This window comes from Melopsittacus undulatus, chromosome 15, assembly GCF_012275295.1.
Source record: "Melopsittacus undulatus isolate bMelUnd1 chromosome 15, bMelUnd1.mat.Z, whole genome shotgun sequence".
Taxonomy (NCBI): Eukaryota; Metazoa; Chordata; class Aves; order Psittaciformes; family Psittaculidae; genus Melopsittacus; species Melopsittacus undulatus.
This window is the reverse complement of record NC_047541.1, coordinates 4,396,558-4,419,167: the sequence shown is the minus strand read 5'-3', so window position 1 is coordinate 4,419,167 and position 22,610 is coordinate 4,396,558. Positions and strand designations below refer to the sequence as shown.

General features: G+C 55.8%; 1 protein-coding gene across 2 annotated transcripts in view; it reads right to left on the bottom strand.

Moving 5' to 3' along the window:
- Positions 1-11,964, bottom strand: part of ZBTB16 (zinc finger and BTB domain containing 16) — a 52,228-nt gene extending 40,264 nt beyond the window's left edge. Inside the window, exons 1-2 of one of the 2 annotated variants that reach the window (XM_034069571.1) lie at positions 11,862-11,964; positions 10,168-11,499 (exon numbers count right to left, since the gene is read on the bottom strand). In XM_034069571.1, the coding sequence (XP_033925462.1) occupies positions 10,168-11,429 (1,262 nt within the window). In that variant the 5' untranslated portion in view covers positions 11,430-11,499; positions 11,862-11,964. Of the gene's footprint in view, positions 1-10,167; positions 11,500-11,861 lie in introns of those variants that run through there. The other variant, XM_034069572.1, reaches the window with a different exon arrangement.
- Between the last annotated feature and the right edge of the window lie 10,646 nt (positions 11,965-22,610).

Genomic DNA, 22,610 nt, shown 5'->3' with positions numbered 1-22,610 from the left:
CCGGGGATGCCTGGCTGTGTCCGGCCACTCTTTGTCTGCTCGCCCCTGCCTGGCTCTGGCCTTGTCACTGCTGTTGCTTCTCTCGCCCTCCGCTTACTTATGCGGAAAACGTGGTTTCCGCGTGAGCTGTCGCAGCACAAAGGCCTGTGCAAGGATGGGTTTGTGTGTGTTACACCCAGCGAGGAGGAACTGAAACCCCCAAACCCCACTGGCAGCAGCAGGAGACAGTGGACGGCACATGCTGGTGAAACGCCATGAGGAGCATCCCCCTTCCCACAGTGGGTTATGGCAAAGCATGACTCTGCACAAGAAATCCTGCTTGCACACACATGTCATCCTTTTGGTCAGGTGGAAAATCACTGCCCCGCACCAAAGCTCAAAGGGCTCAGTCCCATGGACTGAAAAACACTCATCCATAGGCACACTGAGGATGCAAACCCTACTTGTGGCACATCCACACAAGAAGCTGCAGTGCTGAGGACTGGTGCCTGGGCCCAACCAGCCCCAGAGACCACCACCCCGGCCATACAAACACAATGAGTTGTGGGTTGCTTTAACTTTAGCAGGCAGAAAGTGCCCATCACTTGCCTAGGTCAGCGATCCTTATCAGCCACCACCAACTGTATTTGTGGGTGGCATCAAACACCCAACCAAATAAAGCAGGAGAGAAGGAAAGGAAACAGTTCCCAGTCCACGGTGCACACCCGTTGCAGGGCAGTGAGCAAACAGGCTCTGGCACACAGGCACCCACAGTCCTCCGTACTCACATGCTGGATGAGTCCCTCTCCCAATGGCAAGGTCCAACAGGAGCAATCCTCCTGGCTCTTGCAGAGCGATGCCTGCACCGGTGGCACACAACCCACCATCCACATGCACCACTGCACCCGCTCTGCTCCGGGGCAGCCCGCAGCAACTCCCACCCTGCTAAATAATCATTGGCCAGCCCTGATGAGGCGAAGGAGGATGATATACATTCCTGGGCTGCTTTAAGTTATGTTTGGTTAGACGTTGAGGGAAGAGCTGCCTCCAGCTAAAGGGTCAGATAAGCCAGAAATCAATACAAGCGATCGCCTCTGCATCTCGAGGTCCTGGTGCTGCTCCACAGCTCCCAAGGCCAGGGCAGGGCATGGGCAGCCCCAGCATTGCCCTGCTCCGGTGCCACTGACTGAGCAATCTGCCCCTGGGAGCTGCTGGTGGCCCAGTTCCCACCACAACACCCATTTCCCACAGCCCCTGCCCTACACGTGATGTTACCAGCAGCCCCTAGCAATGCAAAGCCCAAATCTCCCCAGAAAACCCCAACCAAGTGCTGCCCTTCAGCCAGTGCAGCATTGAACCAGAAGGTGTGGGAAAGCCCGAATGGTTCTTCCCCATCCCTCCCCCTGAGAGCAAGAGGACACAGGGAAGCAAACCAACAAATCCTTTGGGCTTTTTATCAAGGTAAAGTTTTCACCTAAGTCAAGATGCTCCCGAGGAAGATTCGTGCCGGAAGGAAGGGCTCTGCCCATGCAAAGTAACCCACATACAAGCCAAGCGGGAGCATTGCACACTACAGCACCTTGTTCGCAGAGGGGCCCTCCCCTCCCGCCTGCTCTTGGCACTTGGAATGTTTTCTATGAGCAGGGGGAAGGAAGAAAGAGAAGAGGAAATCACTGCGGTAGTGGTGAAACCAGCAGAGCACCCACGGGAGGTACGGGGGTTTCTGCTCAGAGCCCTGCACCGCTGCACAGAAAGGGGCCCCCACATGCACCCCCCGACCACCCCACGCTGCGGTGCACCGGGCTTGCCTTGTTCCACCAGCAGGGAGGACCTGCCCCGGTGCTGGCAATGCTGTGGCACCATGACCGCAGTGTGATGTGAGCAGGATGGTGCACCGGTGCCGGCACGGGTGGATGGGGCCGGCGAGGCTCAGGCGGTGCACAAAGCCTGTGCCTTATCTCTCCCACGCCAAGGCAGTTTGTGTGTGTTGCGCAGAGGCTGCGACCGCAGCCCGTGCCCAGCCGGAGATAAGATCCATCACCGGTGCTGGCTGCGCCGCGCTGACGGTGAAGTGAATTCACACGCAGCCAGCCCGAATTCACACCATTTGTGAGCCGGTTGCTGGCTCTGCCTGCACCCAGCATCCCCACTGCACATCCCCTGGCTGCTGTGCCCCCAGCAGGAGGCCCTTCTCTGGACCCCCTCAAGCATCTTGCTCCAGACCCACAATGTATCCCAGCAATGAGGATGCCTGAATCACAGCTGTCCCTGCTCCTGCACCACAGCAGGTCCCAGCAAAGCCAACAGACTGACCTGGATGAGCTGGCCCAAAATCCTCATGCTGCCACGTGTGTGCTCTTCCAAGAGCACTGAATGTGTCTAGTTGGACTTTTTGATGTGCTGTGGTAAAATGGCATTTCTGAGTAGCAGGTCTCATGCGTTTGGTCTGCGCACGCCAGAATTAGTGCAACCTGTTCCTAAATACCATAATAAAAATTGTAGTAAGCTCTTTGCCTTGATTTATGTCAGCACTGGTTTCAGGGGGATGAATCACGCTTCCTCCCTAGCACTCCTTTTAATATGATTTACTATAAATAATGCGTGGGGAAAAGAACAAGGGAAGGTGACAAAGGGCAAAGCACACAAAGCTCAGCCCTGTCCCCAAACTTGGCAGCAAGAGGATAAAAGCACTTTCAACAGTTGTGATGGGGCTGCAAACAGCATGTGGGTTGTAACTGGTGTAGTACCTGGCGCCCAGATGTGAATCTGAATCAAAGTTCAATGACAGGTGAAAGTGATGTGTTTGTTTTAGATCCCTACACGTTAACTGCACTGTGCCTTTAGACAAGCCTCTCATTTTAAGTAATTCCACTTAAAAATCAACACAGGCCCTCAGCAATGGGAAACCATTTGTAGCCTTCGCAGAGCCCCAGCATTGGGCATGAGGACATCTGCCATGCCAGGGTCGGCTGTGCCAGCTGAGGGGCACGATGCCGACAGCCTGGTGGGTGGCTTCCCATTGCCTTTCTGCAGGAAAACTGGCTTGGAGCTGGTGGCATCACATGGTTATCTCACATGAAAGCCAGTGGCAGTGCCAGCAGGGACCCTGCACCCACCTTTGTGCTCTTCCCAACCTCATGAGCATGAGATGATGGAAATGATCTGGTGTTTTGTGGGGTTGTTTTGAGTTTCTCTTTGCTTTTCCGCTCAGTTGATGTTTGCCTTCATTATAGGTCACCAAGGTGAAAACAGACCTCCTCCTCCCCACTGCAAGCTGCAGCTGCAGGGGGATAGAGGTGTGTTTTGTTGAGGGGATGTAGAGTCCTCTCCTTGGCACCTACCACAAGTGCCATAGCCCATTACACGTGCTGGGACCCAACAGTGCTCCCCGGCACAATGCCTTGCACACGGTGTACAGCAAGGCAGCCGCTCCTCGCACAGCACTCAACAGAGCACGGGGTTATCAGCACGGCTGATACACGCCGATAACCAGCCCATCTCCCGCGCTGACACCAGCAACAAAGCAGGGTGTTTAACGCTGATTTATGGAGGGTGGCTCTAGCGAGGCTCAGTGCGCCTTACAGAGCTCGTGCCTACGTGGAGAGGTATTTCCTCAATTGCATATCACTGACTTGTTTGCTAAAAACGTGCCAATAAAACAGCAACGACACGGCAAAGGCCGGTGGAAAACTACACCAGCCCAGCGGGGAGTGTATCCAGCCATAATCTACTTAAAATCAGTTAAGAACACTACAGCGAAAATGATACAGGCGGCCCTGGCCCCTAGCCAGCACAAGTGCCTGGGCTGCAAGGCTCGCTCCTCAACCCAAATGGTACATACAGCAAAGCTCCCTCCTTCAGCTGCACAGCGACCAGGCAGAAAGAGGAATCCACCTTCACTCATTGCAGCATGTGGTCCAACAGCACATCCTGCCCTCGCAAAGGGACCGGCTGCCCCCCATGGCACCCAAAACACCGCGAGCACAAACCAGTGCTCAAACCCACGCCACGCGTTCCGGGCACGTTTTGGCTTAGATAAAGATGATCCAGAACAAATAGGCACACAGTGTTCCTCAACACCCCGAGGCAGGTCTCGACAAGCAAGCTCGAGCCTGGGCAGTAGAGTCACGACTGCACTGGAAGCTCATAAACCATATGAGAAGGTGCACAACCACACACAGATCCGCCTGCCTTGTTTGCATTCGGTCAAAGGGATGCACGAACCCTGCTGCATCCCTCATCCTACACCAACCTCTCCCATCTGAATCTCCCTATGTGCCACCCTCCTTGCTACCCATTGAACGGCTGCTTTGCAGCTGCTGGTCTCTACCAAGGCTGCAGCACAATCCCAGCCTGGCAAAGCCGAACAGGAGGTGGAGGATGCTGCTGCCTGCATTGGCATCTCCCATCAACCGCCGCCTGCCGATGCCTGTGATGGCGCAGGAGGGAGCAATGCCCAGCAAAGGGCTGAACCCTCCATAAAGCACTGAACACGGGGCAGGGGGAAAAACCCCCTCGCAGGCAGAGTGACACAAGCCAGGACTGCCGGGTGAGGAGGAATGAATGGAATAGGCTAATTTACACAGGAAGTGAGCACTTACCAGACCCTTCATCCCAACACACAAAACCCTCTGCCATATCTGGAAGCAATTACACCCAGTTAACATGATCTGCCTGCCACTAAAATTAACTGCAAACAGAAATATTTTTCACTTTTGCAACAGGAGATGCCATGGCCCCGTGTTTGGCTGCCGGGAAATATTTAGTAATTACTCATTTAAAGCCTCTCTTGAAGCTGTCAAGCCTGGGGGGGGGAGGGGGTAAAAGAAAAATCCTGCTAATTGTGAGCAAAAAGGAAAATGCAGATCATTTTACTCCGTGCAAGGAAAACAGATTTACGCACCGGTGTAACTAAAGAGCCAGCCCTGTGGGGAAGGATGCAGGGATGCTCCATCACGAACTACCCGGGCTGCTCCGCACTGCTTCCATGGGGAAAGGAAAGGAAGAGCCAATAGCGTCACCCCTGAACCAGCACAGGCTCCCCGAGGGTCCCCCCTGCGCAGCCAGTGAGCACCTTTTTAACCAGCATCACTCTGTGAGTTGTAACCAGAACTGAAAAGGCTCCACAAAGCTGATCGACCTGCTGCAGGCAATGCCAAGGAGCATGCTCCAGGCAAACAGCCCTCAGGCAGGCAGGTTTTATGCATCAGGGTCCCATCTTGCAGCCGATGGGGATCAGCTGGTGCAGATCTGCCTGCCCTGGGCTCCAGGAAGCAGCAGCATCCCCACTGCCCCTTCCCTGGAAGCCCCTCTGCCATCAGTGAGCCACAAGGCATCAGAACACCACCAGGCATCGCTGGCAGGAAGGAACACACAGAAGTCATCACTGGGCAAGGGGAAATAGAACTAAAACATATAACACTGATGTTTTCTATGATGGGACTCTCAGGGGTTTGCTTTAAAGAGCATCACACACACAGCTAAACCAATGCAGGATAATTGATGGAATAACACGGAAGCCAAGGGAGCTTTTCCCCCTCCGCACCAGGAGCCAAGTATGGAAACGGTTAAGTCCCCCACTGAATAAATCAAAAGTTCAAGGCTGCCCATAGCCTGCTGTATTCCCCCTCTGCCTATGACAAGAACCAGAGAGCCCCCGAAATCCCAAGCATCCTGAGCGGGGTCTCGGCCGCGCTCACAGGTTACACGCTCGGGGTCAGCGCCGCGGACCTTAGCTGCAACATTCATTTCCTGAGCGGGGCACGTCCCCCTGCCCATAAAGCTAATAAGAGCTTCCTCGCCCCGCGCCGTGCGGCAGCGGCCAGGCAGCAGCAACGCTGGTTTCCATTAGCCCCTTATGATGCCAGGTGCTGCTAATAAGGCCCATCAGCAAGAAACAAGAGCTGCCAAGTCATCCTCGGACTCTGGAAGTAATCACGGGCAGAGTTTGGGGGGCTCTGGTTCGGGTTTTCCCTCCCTCCCCCCATCCTTTTTCCTCCTTATTTCAAGTTTCGGCCGCAATGTGACATAAATCGCCGAATGCTTAAAATAAAATAAAAAACAACTACTGTACCAGGCGACCAAAATGAACACTAATAACATCTCACAAAGCACTTGGGATCCGATTTATCACGTTTATTGCCTTAATGGTATACTGCATCTGTTTCTCACTGTGCCACGCCGAGCAGTGCCAACGTGCCTAATGGCATTAGGAGCATGAGGCTCAGCTAATCCAGGCAGCGAGGCTGGTGAGGGAAGAGCCAAATGCCAGAATGTTTTCCTATGTGGCTACTTCAGGTTTGCTCTGGTGTTAACGTATAGCTCTGTGTGGATGGCAGACTGACCAGCTACACACCACGGAGACTGCAGGATCCCACGGGAAGCTGTGGGTTCCCCAAGCAGGAATACTTTGGACCAATGGGAACATCAACTCCTGGTCCTGCTGGTAGCAGCTGGATAGATCTGTTGCTCCTTGGCACTTCAGAAACAGGACAAGAGGACAGAAATGTGCATTTTGGGGTGCTGTGGCTGCCAGCAGCCACGGTGGAAGAGCAAAGCCCCCTCACTCCTACCCTTAGCACTGTCTTTTAAGCAATAGCTCAGCCATATAGCCTCAAAATGCAAAATTCAGACCCAAAACCAAGAGCGAGAACAGGCACCTCCTGGCCCAAACCACTCCACAGTGAGCATTTGCAGCCTCCACCAGGACCATGGTCACAAAGCACTTTCATTTTCCAGCCGAGCATCTCCATCCAGACACATGTGGCAAAGGCTGCCAGCAAGCTCATCACCATAGTGGGTAGACACCTCTGTATAATGGGGCTGTGGATGCTCAGCATGCACTAATGAACCCAACTGAACCACATCCCCATCCTTTCCTATTGACATTAAAAATAAAACCATGCCTTTTGTAAAGTTTTAAGGTATTTGACATCCCAATGACAAATTACTGTGGGCTCAGTGCGGCACTCGCGCCACAGCTCGGGTGGTTTCCCTTCACACAAACAGGCCCAAAAAGGGCTGCTGTACTATGGCTTTTTTGCCTGCAATTAGAAGCAGCGATCGATGCTAACATTAGATTAAGTTTGAACTTTGCTGAACCTAAAAGGAAATCTTTTATTAAAAAAATTAAAGAGTTGCCCACTCAATATACACTCGATTACTCAAAATCATAAGCTCGGTGAGGAAGAAACAGGGACCATGCAGCACTCAGTGCATTCAGGGACCTGAAAGCCCCAGTGAGAGCCAGCGCCGTGGCTTGCAGCCACTTGGCCACCAAAAGGTCACACTTTGGCCCCCTCAACTCACCCATGTGGTGTGCCACGGGACAGACAATGCTGCCACGAGCCAAGGGTGGCTGTGGAGCTGTGCTCCTGCATGGTGATGGGGCAGACCATGTCCCTCAGGTCCCCTCCATCACTGGGGTGAGCACCCCCCATGCTTGCCAAAGCTGGTGAAAGGCCAGCTCAGCCCCCTGCTCCCCTCATTCATGTGTGCACTTCCCATACCAGTGAAGAGGGAACAGCACTCAGAAGGCTCCAAGACTCTAAACATATATATTTACCCTTATCTAGGCATGTGTGTGTGTAAACAAACAGACCCACCATATGTATACGCTCGCCTGCACGATGTAAACAGGCACGGTGCACGTTGACTCACTGAGCTCAGTGCCGAGAGTGGCAGCAGCTTGGGGGGACTTTGCCTGTCACCTGCTGGGGCTCAGCACACGGGAGCAGAGCACCAGGCAGGCGAGCATCCTATGGTGCTGCATGGTCCCCCCCCAGCAGCTGGGAACAGCTCAGCTCTGGGCACCTCGTGCTCTCCTCAGCATCACAGAGCAAAACCACAGCAGCGAATGCACAGCAGAAGGAGGTCAGCGAAAGCCACTGCTCAACGAGCGACACTGTGGTGTCCCCAGCACATCCTGCCCCTGCCACCAGGCAGCCCAGGGAGGGGGTGCCAGGGCCCCAGTGCAGCACACAGGCTCCCCCAGACCACCTCACCGCCAGGCACTGGGGTGAGCAGGCGCCTGTAGCCAGCACAGTGCAGCTGCTGCCACCACCAGAACCGCTCCAGCAGGGACTTACAGATCCCAGTCCAGCTCAGAAGCTGTTTAACAGCTCCAGGAACACAATAGGATCCCACAAATCCTCCCTAAATGGTAATTTTCACAACGTACTAGAAAGCAAACACTATAAAAAAGCCACATGAGACCCCATCCGCACACAGACTGCCTGGATTTAGACTTGAGGGGAGGACAGGGGCAGTGAGCTCATCTCACCGTTGCTCAATGCCTTTCAACATGGATGGTCTTACGGAGCAGTTTAAAAATGGCTCAAAGGATTTGGCTCTCCCTGCAAAGTTGGCCAGCACCAGCTCATCTGTGACAGCAGGAACGGGCGAGCGGAGCCAGGCTCTGGCTGAAGCAGTTGCCTTCGAGGCTTCACTCAGCGCGGTGCTGGGGTCAGCCCATGGGAGCACAGCGCGTACCCAGCCTCCTGATAACCATCAGGAGTAAACAAGAAATAAGCTGTGGCCCTGGCCGTACTTGTCAGAACGAGCCAAGCTCAGGAGGCACTGACACAGGGGCTGCTGCACTGGACAGCCTGGGCCGTGCCCCCCATCTCCCAACCTTGTGTGTGGGGAAGGATCCATCCTTCCAGCCCACCCTGCCTCGGAGCAGACCCCTGCAGCTGTGTCAGTCCCTGCTCTCCGGCTCAGAGGGAAGTGAGATGTGGCAGAAAGGCACGTTAACATTCTCCCTGAGCCCTCACTGCAGCTCTCCTCCAGTGACGTTCGGTCTGCATCACCGCACGGCACGGCCAAGAGCTGCACCGGGGCAGCTCCAGGCACACCAACCGGCCCCAGCACCGGCTCCCTGCTTGCGAGGTGAGGGAACAAAGCAGAAAGGAGCTGAGCACCCACAGGGGCCAGGGCTGCTCCCATGGTGTGTACGGCAGCTCCAGACTGAGGAGCGATGCTGCCGGCGCTCAGCGGCTGTGCCCCACACTGCAAACATCATGGGCTGAACACGCGGGGAGCTGCTGCTCTGGCACCCGACACAGCTCCAGTGCCTCCTGCCCCGCACGCAGGCAGCGAGCCTGCGGCAGCACCGCCATCCCCGGAGCGTGTTATGGGCATCGGACTAATGAACCTGTTGATTCATTAAAAACCTAACAGGGTGCAGAGCAAGGGGAAGCTGCGAGCGGCTCTGGCACCGCTCGGTGCTGCCGTTCTCCAGGCAGAACACTGCTGTCCTGCTGCGGGGCTGCAGCCGTGCTGGGGCCAGCACTGCACAGTGCTCACTGAAGCATGCCCACACCAAGGGGGCTGACCAGTGATGCCGATTTAGGTGCTGTGATCAACGTGGCTCCATTCCCCAGGCAAATCTGGGAAGGAGCTCGGTCCCTGCTGCCGCGATCGGGAAGCAGCAAACAGGAGAGCACTGAACTCACAAGCCACCGACAGCCACCACTGCACTCCCACCCGCAGCAGGTCCTGAGGTGTGGGTGAGCACAAAGACCCCCCCAATGCAAGCAGGGGAGCCCTGAAATCACACCCACAGCCACCGGAGGTTCAACCCTGAACCAGTGCCTGCAGTGCTGGACCCACTGCGCTCCCCACCCTGACCCACACACTACTTCGTGCAAAGTGCAAACATCCCCGAGCCAACCAGCACGGAACCGCAGGGAACAGGGCGCTGCACGCAGCCATCCCAAACATCACCGCTGCAGCCAGGCACAGGGATCCCACCAGTCTTTCCCTCCCAGCCCCACACGGATGCAATGGTGATGGCGCAGGAGGGATTGGCTCTCGGTAGTGGGTGAGCGAGGACTGCCCAACCCCACAGCATCCCTTCACACACAGATCCCTGAACTCAAAGGGCAGCAAACATGAACCATTTAGCAGATGCTGGCCAGGGAAACCACTGGGGTTCATGCTAGTGGGAAACACCTACAGCAAAGCCCCGTCCAGGCTGCCCTCCCGACCAGTGCTTGCTAGAAAGAACCTTCTGGCACAGCTGCTGGATGTGGGACAGTTGCAACATCTGTCCCTGCGAGGACGGTTTTGAGTACATGGCAAGAACTTTGCACTGGCACACACGATACCCATCCAGAAACCCAACCCCAAAGCAAGCCCCCTCCCTCCCACCCAGCACAGAGGCAGCATCGTGGCTTGGGCACTCACCGGTGCTGCTCGAGGGTCTCGTTGTCCGGCAGCTCTGCTCCGCACACACTGCACTGCTCACCCAGGGCTCTGCTCTCTGTCTTCATGCCGGCTGCCAGCTCCCCCAGCTTGCTGAACAGCTCCCGCTGGATAAAGCCCTGGGGCAGCAGCCCCCCATAGGCACTGAAGTCCATAGAGACAGCCAGGGCTGGCTGCACGTGCAGGGCAGATGCCACGGCGGGTGGCACACCGAGCACCGGCTCAGTCTTGTGGTTCGGCAGCAGAGAGTAGATGCCCAGCGGCTTCTCGCCCTGGGCAGCAGCAGATGGCTCCGGCCCCATCGGCAGCCCCTGGCCGGGCTCGGGGGGCAGCTCGGTGCCCTCCTCACGGGCATAGTGCAGTTCACGGGCACTGGTGATGACGCTGCCACGGGTTGGGGTGCCAGGCCCGTCCTTGCCCTTCTCATCGGGCTTCTCCCCACCAGAGGCACCGGACTCGGCCGCCCGGGGGCTGTCACGGCCGGAGGTGTCGTCCACCTGCATCGCTTCGGTTTTGGCCTCGGTGAGGCCGGGGGGGCGGCGGGAGGCTGCGGGACGTGAGTCCTCGGGGCCGGTGGGCGGCAGCGTGCCCTGCAGCAGGGACTGCCCAATGGTCATCAGGCTGTCCACCGCCGCCTTGGTGGGGCTCATGGCCGAGAGGGGGCCGAAGGAAGACGAGGCAGTGGGGCTCTGCTCTGATGTGGCCACTGGCAGGCTCTGGCCGGCCACCCCAGCGTAGCCGCTCTCTTCGTTGGCAGGCTTAGAGATGAAGAGGCCCTTGATGTACCTCGATTTCCTCTCCTCCTCTTCCTCAGTGGCGGTGCCTCCATCAGCAGCGGCGCCCTCGGTGTCATTGTCCTCGGAGGCCTGGATGGTCTCCAGGATCTTCAGGCACTGCTCCTCCAGGTACTCAATCTCCAGGATCTCAGCGGCGTAGAGCAGGTCGTCCAAGTCTTCGACCTTGGCCTGCAGGGTGGCGGTGTAGGCATACTCCAGGATCTGCTGGAACGTCTTTGGCGAGAGGAAGTCCAGGGTGTAGTGCTGGCTGTTGCGGTGGAAGAGGATCTCGAACATCTTGCTAGTGCAGGCCAGCACCGTCCGGTGCGCGTGGAACTCCTGGCTGTCCACCATGATGACCACGTCGCACAGCGTCCCCGCCAGGCGCATCTGGTTGGCTTTGTGCAGCAGCCCGGTGGGGTGGCAGGGGTTCTGCAGCTGGATCGTGCCCATCTTAGTCACATCCATGGCGCGCCCGGGGCTCGCTCATCAGGGTGCCTCGGCGGCGGCCGAATGCGGGACCAGCTTTGTGTGCCGGCTATCTGCGGAAACAAAAGGCGGAGGGGGAAAGGAGCGGAGAGGAGCGGGAGGGAGGGACGGGAGGGAAGGGGGACAAGAGGAGCACCGGGGGGAGAGGGGAGCGGAGGGGAGGGGAGCGGAGGGGAGCGGAGGGGAGGCCGTCAGCTCGCAGCCGCCGGCCGCTCGCCGCAAACTTTCTCTCCGGGCTCGGGGAGCCGCGTCCCCACCGCTGCCGCTCGCGGACTCCGCCGCCTCCCGTCCGGTCCCGTCCGTTCGCACCCAGCCCAGCCCTTCCCGTCCCATCCCGTCCCATCCCGTCCCGTCCCGGCCGCGCAGCCCCATCAGGTGCACGGCGGGCGCGGGGGGGGGTCCCGCACTCACGGCGGCCGCCGGCTGCTCCCGCAGTTCGCACTGCCCGCTCTCATCGCCGCCGCCGCCGCTCGCCGCGCCGCGCAGCAAATCACGGCGGCGCCGGCCCCCGGGCCGCCCCGGCACCACGTCAGGCGGCCCCCGCCCCCCGCCGCCCCCCCCCCCCCCCCGCCGCCGCCGCCCGGTCCTGCGTGCGGGCGCCCCCCCCCGGCCCCGCCCCGCACACCGGCACCTTGCGGGGCGGCACCGGCGCTTGGACAGCGCTGCCGGCAGCCAACATGGAGGAGCCGCCGCCGACACCGAGCGGAGCGGAGAGGCTGCCCCCGGGCCCCCCCACGCCACACAACAGCGGCCGCGGGGGGAGCCGGCGCCGCCGCCGCGCACCCGGGGCTGGGGCACAGCCCCAGCGGGTCCCATCGGTGGCCGCGGTGCGGGCTCGGCTCAGCACAAGTCACCCCAAAGGGGCGCCTGAGCCGCTGCGGACCCCACGGCAGCATCACCCGTGTGCAGGGTTCCAGCACCCAGGGTGAGAGACGGGCAAAGATTGGCAATAGCAGCTCCCAAAGGGAGCAAACAATGGGAGAGGGAACGCTGGCCACGCTGCCAGCATCCACAAAACACCATGAGATGCCCTGTGCCAGGCACACATCACCCCAGCAAGGCACATGCAGCCCAGATGAAACATGTACCCCGCACTGATGCAGGGTTCCCACAGGTCCCCACACCCCATGTCGGGCAGCAGAGGTCCACCAGCAAAGACTGGTAATGGCAGCAAAACAAGGGGAAGGGTAATGCCAGCCACGACACCATGCTGCCAACAAATGCCCCATGCCAGGGGGAGCACTGAAGCACTTAACCCCCTCACATCGCTTTTAGGGCTGCAGCGACACAGACCTCTTCCTCCCTCCCTCCCCAGCAGCACCACGGCTCAACGCAGCCAGCGCCGGGCCCGGCGTCGTCAGCTAAAACAACAACTACGGACGGTATTAGTACAAAGATCCCCTTGGGGTAAAGCAGCGCAAATGTAATCTAAGGAGAACGTTATGGGGAAGTGTGTTTATAATTATAATGGGATTTAATGTACTTTGGGAGCAGATGATAGCAGTCATTTAACGAGAACAGCCTAATAACGGCAGCCCCACCACGGAAGGCGGCGCTGCTGGGGCTGTTAGATGCTCGTGGTGTGCTCTAGGGGAGGCAGCCGCTACCCTTATATTTTGGGGGTTATAACTCGCTGGTGTAATTGGCAAGAGCAGGGATGCGGTGCACGTTCAGGCAGCGCTTCTTGGGCTGGGAATTGCCCCAGACTGCTCGAATTCCTCCCCCTCCCTGACTTCTAACTCTGAGCAACAGGGGAAGGGGGGGGGAATAGCGAGGCACCGGTTCAGGTGGTTGTTTACCCTCCTCCTACTTCTGAAAGGCTCCATTTCAGGGCTGGGATTTTGCAGGCGGATAGGGGTGTTTTTTTAGCGTAGCTCGCATGAAATTAAGCTGCGTGAGTCCCATTAGCAATAATGGAAATCCCACGGCTAAATTCCCAGGCAGCATCCTGAAAATTAACCCCCCAGCCCTCCCTGTCAACTGGTGCGTGGCACTTTGTGTTACTCTAACACATACAGTAAAAACTACTGGGCTGGTTAAGAGACTGAATTCCTGCAGTGGCACCGGGCAGCGTGTCTGCCCCAAGCAGGGAACCTGCATTCCCATGCCAGGTTCACTGTGTGCCGATGCCTTTGGAGACCTCCCTGGAGAGCAGAGGCTGCTTTGCTTTGAGAGGTGAAGCAAGACAGCAGAGCTGGTGACAGGTGGCAGCCAAAGCCAGAGGGATCCCCCTTCTCTCAGGGCTTTCCTCCCTTGCCCACCTCCATTTCCATTGCACCACAGCCGGCTCTGGAAGCCTCTGAGCTCCCCAGAGCACCATGAGGCTCTTCCCCATGACCCCTCTGCCCAGCCCATGCTGGCTCTGCCCATGCTCAAGTCCAGATTCTACCAGAACTCACACAGTGCCCCCCAAACCCATGTGCACACAGAGATGTCTCACTGGGAAGACGGCATTGATCATAATACATGTAAACCAAGAAAAGCCAAAAACTCTTGCCCGTGACCTCAACTCTCAGCCCCCTTTTCCCCATCAATGCCCCACTCCTCCCTGCAGAGCCTCAGCCAAGGCACCCACACCCTGCTCTGCAGCAGACTGACCTGGGTGCATTCACAAGCCAAAAGCTGCTTGCCTCAGTGTCCCTGAGAAGGGAAGAGCTGCCACCTCCCAGGCTCGGGCACCAGTCCTGCTCTGCATGGGAGATGCTCACAGAGCTGCCCAGCACCTGCAGCCCCCAGAGGTGCCCACACGTTGCTGGGGAAGCCACAGCCTGTAGGGTCATTCCCCACCCCCCGGCACAGGAGTTAATCCCACATCACCCCCCCCAAGCACCTTCCATTTCCCTCCATCTCTCCCTCCCCATCAGTTTCCAATTTATTTACTTTTCTGATGTTAATCCCCACCTTGTAGTGTAACGTGTTTATTAGAAAGGAACCGGCACGTTAAATGAAGCCAAGCTGGGCTCTCGTGTTAAATAGCAGTCACGCCCAAGTGCCTCTCCATGTGCCATTACTCCAAGTGATTGAGGCAATTTCTTCCTCCGCCACGAGTTTCAGTTGTAAATCTCTCAACCAGATACGGGGGCAATGATGTGCTGCCTGGTGCGATTATTATTAACCTCCAGCATTAAACTGGGGAAACATCCATGCTTTCCCAGGAAGGTCTTCCCTGCAAGGACCAGGCAGAGCAAAGGCATCCTTCCTGGGAAGCCTACAGATCCCTGCACATTCCCTTCTCCCTCCCAACACTTCCTTCTCTGGGACAGGGAGATGCCAACATCCACTTTCCCGACAGAACAGCCTGGCAAGGATCAGCAGACACAGGGAAGGAAAACTGCAAAGCATGGATGGGACAAAGCAATGACCCATAAGTACTCCAAGAGACAGAAGCAGCTTCAGGATGTGCCAGACAGAGAAGGAGAAGGAGAAAACAGAAGCACCTCCAGGATCACAAGAAAGGAAATTCCTTGATCAGGATGCTCAGACCACAAATAAACATCACAGGAGATGGCTTCAGAAAGAAGGTCCCCAAGCTTGGTGGGCCCCAACTCGAGTTGCCCCCCCCCTTCCCCATGGACCTCTTCTGTCACAGAGTTGCCTTGTGAGGGCACAGGGCGAGAGCACAGTGACTTTCCTGTGTCACAACCCTACATGTTCCTAGCTTTGTTTCAGTGTACTGGGAGGTTTCCCAGTCTTGCTGGACTGGAGCTGAATCCTGAAATACCAGTGCAGGAATTCGTGCACCACACACAACATCAGATCAGTTTGAACCCCAGTCAACAGCCCACGACTCCTAAACCCTGATTCTCGGTACCACTCCAGACACTGACAGCTCGCAGCATCCCAACCCTCGCGTGCACACCGGACCTGGAAGTCTCCTGCACTTTATGCCTGCCTTTCACACACGGTGAGCTGTCAGCTTATGAAAAGATGATTGAATGTGTCAGAGTTTGCTTCCAAAGCCCCGGTCCGAGGGCAGAAAGCTGATGGGCAGGGGGAGGAGGGACAGCCCTGGAAGGCTGCACAGCGTGCGGCCACGGCGCGTTAAGCTTCCTGCAAACCCCATTGATCTGCTCCGGGAGCCGCATGGACACCGGACCCGGGTGCATTGTGGCAGCACGGGGGAGTGGAGGAGCAGGGAACAGGCTCCTTATTGTGCCCCCACAGCACAAAGGGAACCTGAGAGTCACTGCGAGGATGCAGCTGGTTCGGGCGCAGGCTTTGCGCTCTCCTGCAATTGATGCCAGAGGAGAACCTGCAGGAGCACAGCTGCAGCCAAAGCCAAGGGACCCATGCAGGAGCTCTCCCAGTGCCACAGGAGAGGTGAACATGTAAATCCAGTAACTGAGACGGAGCAGGCTGGACACACATGGACTAGCGCACTGCAGAAACCATTGTCCACCCTGCCCCATGCGCCTGCCTCTTCCCTACAACCTACCAGCCCTGGCTTGGCAAGGGATAGGGTCTGGCTGGTGCTGGAGCACACGACAAAGGCATGGCAGCAGCAACAAGGGTAACAGCATCACCGACCTCGTCACCCATGCAGCCTGGCAGTCATGAATCGTGGAATGGTTTGGGTTGGAAGCAACCTTAAAGCTCATTTAGTTCCAAAGCTCTGCCAGAGGCAGGGACACCTTCCACTAGAACAGGGTGCTCCAAGCCCTGTCCAACCTGGTCTTGCATCACTGCACATCTCTGCTGGCCTGAGCAGTGCTGCTGCATGTGAGTCTGTGCTTCCCAGCTGGAAAAATCCTCCCTTTAAGCCAGGCTCCTTTAAGGGATACAGCATCTGAGCAGTAAATGGGGGGCACTAAAACCTTACAGTGCTCCGAGTTACAACTTTGCTCACGTGTGCAGTGGCTCCTGACTGTACATTTCTGCTGTAGCAGGGACAACTGAACTTGGGCACAACCACATCGATGCCATCACATCAAAGGAGCGGGTAGCATCCTTCCATCCCTCCTGGACACCAAGGGCCAGGTTGTGATGCACACAACATGGGTGAAAGCAGATCCAATGCATTCCCAGGAGCACTCCCTCCATCCCCCCGGCTTTGTGTGGGCAATAGATGCCACACAGCCCCCGAGACAACGGGCTCATTAGCAGCTCAGGGCCCTGAGCCTGCGAGGCCGGCAGATGAGTGGAGCTGTGACTCAGGAGGGCGCAGCCTGGGGCAGCCTTCCCGCATTCCTGCCCTAAATCCCCCACACAAAAGGGAATTTAGCCACAGTGACTCAGCGAAGGAGCACAAACTTTACAGCCGGGCCTGAGCTCCGTGTTTATGTATCCCCCATCCCCAGCAATGTGCTGCTGCCTCAGTAATTAAATAAGTGTCTGCCTCTCGCAGGCTCTGACCTAATCATTTGCACAGCACCTATTTTTAGCGTTACCCTTTGTACGTATGCGAGTGAGCCCCAGCCAGAGGCAGCGACTTCTGAAGCCCTAACGAGCAGGAGGGGGTCTCCTTTGTGTAATTTACTGTGTGATTATTTCTCCTCTTCCCCCCATCCCTCGGCCTCAAATATGTGCAGGATACGGGACGAGGAGCAGGATGTGCTGTAGTGTTAAATGTCAGCCCCAACCACACAGCCCCGAGGCAGCGGCTGTGGGCTCGGTAAAGTTCATCCCAGAATGAAGCCCTTTGAGCAGAGCAGGATCTGCACTGGGGACTCTTTGCCCACCAAGATGGGGGATGCTCTGACATGGTGCGTTCCCCACTTGTGGCCTGATTTCTCTCCATCCCCCTAAACCGGCTGCTGGTTCTCTGCAGGATTAACTCAGTGCTGGCAAAGGAGACGGTGTCAGTGTGAAGACATTCCCAGTGCTGACCGGTCCTCCCACAGCAGGGAGCAGGGCTGCACCTCCACCCAGGGCCTTCCTCCTGCAGCAGGAGGATGCCCAGGTCTGGGCACTAACAAGAGCTGTGAGTTAAACACCCACTTGGTGCTTTTCTGATGAATGTCATTAGCCTATTGCTGAAACCTCTTCCTGCCTTGAAACAGGACAGTTTCCAAGAGCCCCTGAGTGACTCTGGAGTTTCAAAACCCAAAGTCACTTAGGACCACAAGTGGCATGAGCCATCACATGGGAAGCAGCCAGTTCCCATGCCTTCATGGTAATCAAGTCCATTCACTGGAGGGAGAGAGCCAAATCCTGAATTCCAATCACCAAGCGAGCACCTTTACCCCTGATTTCATCTTTCCTTTCCAGCAAGGACAAGCTCCATGACCCATTTCCAGTTGCATGAGTCACCTGTTCCTTTTCCAAAGGGAAACTATATACATATATATACATATATATATATGTGCCTGTGTGTGGGTGCACACAGAAATGCACTCCTGTTTCTGACAGTGCAAACAAAAGCCCCCGCTTGTGGAAGCCCTTCCTTCCCCCCTTCCCTTCCCAACATATCTGTGCATTAGATATTCATACAAAACACATTCACAGCTGGGGAAACTTCTGCCAAAATGGGCTCCTCCTCCTTCCCTTCCTTGCACCAGGACAAAAAAAATCTAGTGGCTGAATCACACATCACAGATCTCATTTCTAAGATGATGGAGCTGCATAATGAAGGTATTTTAGTCTCAGATTAAATCCCTGTTCATCTCTTCCATCACTGCTAACAGCCGTCTAAACTGTACAACCCCAGCATGTATGAGAGAGTCAGAGCAAAGCGTGAGGCCAAACGCTACAGCCTAGGTTCAAGGTTAGATATTAACTGATTTTATTTTCTTAATTGCCAGAAGACACAATAAACCCCCAGTATCTTATCTGGTCACAGATTCCTAAGTGACTGAAACCCCAGATAACATTGGTGCGTCAGGATGGCTCCCAAACCACCCTTTTCAGAGTGGGTATTTATGAATCCCTTGTGAAGGTCTGGAGTAATCAGCACCTTCGAGCTCAGTCCCAGCAGACACGTTCATCACCACGGGTCCCACGGGCTCTGCAGCCTGGCTGTGTGGTGGGGTCAGCACTGGGAGGTGAGCACGGAGGAGCTGTGGTGCCCTTGGACCACATGGAGTTTGCTCATGCTGGATGGGGCTTGGCACCGTCCGCCCTCAGCCCGGCCACATTCCCTGCTGGAACGGCTCGATCGGCCTCCCAAGAATGAAAGTAAACACTCCTGCAAAGCCCTTCCTGGATAAGGCCTATCTGCCCAGGGCCAGAGGTTCACACGTGCTCCCGCAGGCACTCGGGATGCAAACAGGGAGACACAAGGGTTGTGATGCCAGCGGCTGCGTCCACAATACCCCCGACTCCTCTTGGGGTACAAAGTCCCTTTGGAAACACAGCCCAGTTTTTCCCACTGCACACACCTCCCCCAGTGCCTCTGCTGCTTAGGGTACCTCATCCTTAGGCTGGGAAATGCCAATCCCACCGCAGATGAACCAGAATACCATTTCTCTCCACTATTTGAAGGGTCACCAGAGCATTCACATTCACCACTCACAGTGCAGAAATGGATCCAGCACCACTGGGTTGCTGCAGGTCCTTGGTGCTGGGCAGAGGGATCGACTGGGAGGGCAGGGAGCCTGCTCCTGGCACCACAAAGTGAAGTGGCTTTGGGGGATTTCAGCTCTGGAGCCTTTTGAAAGGTCATTTTGGAAACATCCCTTTGAGCATCCAAAGGGGGGGAAAATAAACCACAGCTCATGAAAAAGGAAGATGGCAAAACCAGCCAGCACCTTTCCTCCCCAGGGGCACCTGGCTCAATAGCCATGCTCCCCAACAGCACACGGGTGGCACACAGGATGCACTACACAGCAGCAGCACCAAGATACCAGATGGAAGAGGAATTTGCAGCCTTGAGAGACGGACACTGAGGACACAGACAGGGGATGTCAAAGTGACCGCCGGGGGGGAGAAGCTCAACCCTGGTGGCAGATCAGGGGCATGTGAATGACTCGTGGTTGTGGAAACAGGATATGGAAAGGAAAGTTTATCCCCTGGCCAGCTGATCAGCAGAACCCGTATGATGACACTGAGCAAGGGGAGTTATTTAATACAGTTTTCCAGGTGAGAAATGCCTGATTTCAGATGTTTTTGTCAAGGCTGGAAACAATGCACATCCCAAGCATGCACCATACCCAGCTCTGGGACCCCATCTTTGGCTACACTCATCCTCCAGTCGAGCACTTTAATTCCCCAGGCCTGGCTTTGCATACAGTGCTATGTGCCATAAGGTTCAGTGATGAACAAGGTGCATGTGCTCCCTAAACACTGGCTTTATTTCAGCCGTGGAGTGCTGCTGCATCAACTGCAGGTGAAATCCTTCCCAGCACTGCTCCAGAGCTCAGCTCAGCTCCAGAGCTCAGCTCAGCTGATGAGGAATCATCCTCGCTGGCTCTGAAGCCCCTGAGTTCTGCAGTGATGCCGTTCCTCACCTCATCCCTGCCCAGGAAGGGCACATCCAGCAGGACACAGGCAGCCCCACAGTAAGCACTGACAGATCAGCTGCATAGACCCAACCCAAAGCCAGAAAGCCAAAGCCAGGAACCAGCCTGAAGCAGGGTAGGGAAGAATCCGCCTCACATAGGCACAGAGCAGGCATTGGCCAGGAAGTTACTCCTGCTTCAAACCCATGCATTTTGCCCCATTTCCTGAAATTTGGAGGCTGTGATGGGATACTGCAAGAGGATCAGAAAGTCTGGTTTAATCTGGGCTTCCACACTACTCTGATTTAAATTGTACTTTCTCAGTGTCACTTTTTGAGCACGGAGAGTGTGAGGGAATCCGGTCACAGGGCAGAAATAAATACATTTTCCTTATGTGTTGGCCACGTGGTGCTCAAGATGAGACAATTCAAGTCCCTGTGACCTGAAATACTGCCCCTGTCACTGGTAATCCTAATCCTGCTGGAAATAGGAACCAAGCACAAGTGTACGTGGCGCAGTGCTCGCAGCCTGGGCTGCTTGCAGCTCTAGATACCCCCCAAAGGCCACTAAAGAAGTGTGTGACCAAGATCTTTCCTTTGCAGGGTCAGAACACTTAACTGGGCATTCAGATTTGCTCATTCTGCTGACACCTCCACCCCTTAGAGGTCCTTCTGCAGTGTGGGAATCAGCACTGCATACACACTCTGCAGCCCAGAGCATCCCAATGCTGTGGCCAGAACTGTTCTGCAGGGATGAAGTTTGGATGGTAATAAAGGACAATTAATGCCACCCAAGAGCTGCAGACACCAGAAGGTTGGGGCCATCACACCCCTGAAACAGTCAGGAGGTAAAGATGAAGCTTACACAGAAGGTGGGTCCTTTACTGTTGAGCTTCCAACAAGGTCCATGCTGGGAGGGAGAAGAAGGGGGGAAGGAAAGGAGATGAGTGAGCGCGCTGCCTGCTGCAAATATTGACAGAACCATTATGGGCATGTATAAAACTCCCATTTGCGTGATGCAAGCGTGATATTCTTTGAATACTTCTGTCTCGAGGAATTCTTTATTTTGCCATAGAAGAAAAATGTTTTCATATTCTCTCCTGCCGTTCAGACCTGCAACCCGGCGAGCCCTTTTGCCCTTGAGAGCCATAACATTATTTGTTAACATTTTTATGATGCCAAATGGTCTGTGCTAGAACGGGTGCCATTCTTTAGCTGGGAAACCATATGGCATGCCGAGTAATAAATAAGGTATTGTGATAGTTAATGAACCTAATTGCTAGCAAAGGCTTTAATACAGGGAATGTGCTGCTGAGAATTTAGCACCACATTAGAGATGCAGCAGAGCTCCTCTGACTTCTGAGGCTTAATTTAAGTTCTATATTGCAAACTCCAGAAAATAATTCCAAACCCTCCTGCTGGAAAAGCAACCTGCTGGTAGACTGTGATTATACTGAATTACTAAAATCGCAATCAATTTTACACACTCAGTTAACCCTTGCTAGGGAACTCGCCTCTCTGCCCACGATGTGAGGGAGAGCCCCTCCGAGGAGATGCCGGAGCCAAGTGAGTGGAGCATCACAGCCACCATCATCCTTACCAAGATGGGTCCTCTCCCCGGCATCTCCCTCTTGTGGGGGCAACCCCTGTTCCAGGCCTCTCCACCTATCAGCCAGGCTGATCATAGGCAAAAGGGGCCTGAAAGCCATGATTAGGAATGGTCACCACTGTTCCCTCTATGACTAACATTAACTGCTGTGCTTGCCCCACGGTGGTCAGATGAGGCTGGAAGTGCAGTGCAGAGGATGCTGAGAAGTGCTCATAAGCCTGGGAATAGCAGCGGGAGCAAACTTAGGAATAAAGTTAAACTCACCTTGACTCCCCGAGCCCCGCAGGAGCTTGTCTGTCAATGAGATCCCTGGCATTGCTACGAGTGGGAGTTTCAAAACGTGAGCCCTGTCAGCCTGGAAAAGCCTTGGACAGCTCAAGCCTGCAGAGTGGCATTGGCACTATGCTGCCTGCACATCTCGGGTAGGGGTAGCCACTGCTTCTGCCCTCTCACACAGGGGCTGGTTAAAGGGACATACAGGAAATAGAATATGCATGCTCAGAGCTCCTCCAAGGCAGCATGGGAAACCACCCCTCAAAGTCCATGTTCCGTCTAACTCCATCCCCTCTAACCCCATCTTTATACCTACAAAGCTGCCCACTGACAACAAGCCCTTATTCAGGCTGCAGCCTTGAGAGGCCGGTGCAGGGAGCCCTGGCCATCCCTCGGAGAAGAGCAGCGCTGCTCCTTCACTGGCTCCAGAGGGGGGAAACCAGAGGTTATTGGTTTCTTCCCTGCTCTGATTGCACTCGGCCATCCTGCAGTCACGTCCTGGTGCTGACAGCTCGGCAAGGCAGCCGCATCCCGGCTGGAAGCACCAGGGAGGAGGTGAGAAGGTTCCGGGTGAGGCTGCCCTTCTCCACCCCTCCGTGCCAGCCTGCAGCCCTGTCCTTGGCCACCTGCAGACCCCATGCTCCAGGCAAGCCCCAGGAATGCCGGTGTCAAGGTAGGAGGTGGCCGCAGCCAGCACCCGGTGGTAGCATTCAACGGGGAAGAGTGCAGAGATAAAGAGCCGTGCTGGGCGGATTTAATACTGTACATAAATACACTTTACAATCGGGGGAAGGCTCGGTGCTAAGAGGGAACCATTGGAATATTTTATCGTGATGCAGATCGAGTGAAAAGACTGTGAATAAATAAAAGGGAAGATAATTATTTGATGGAGTTCTCTTAGGAT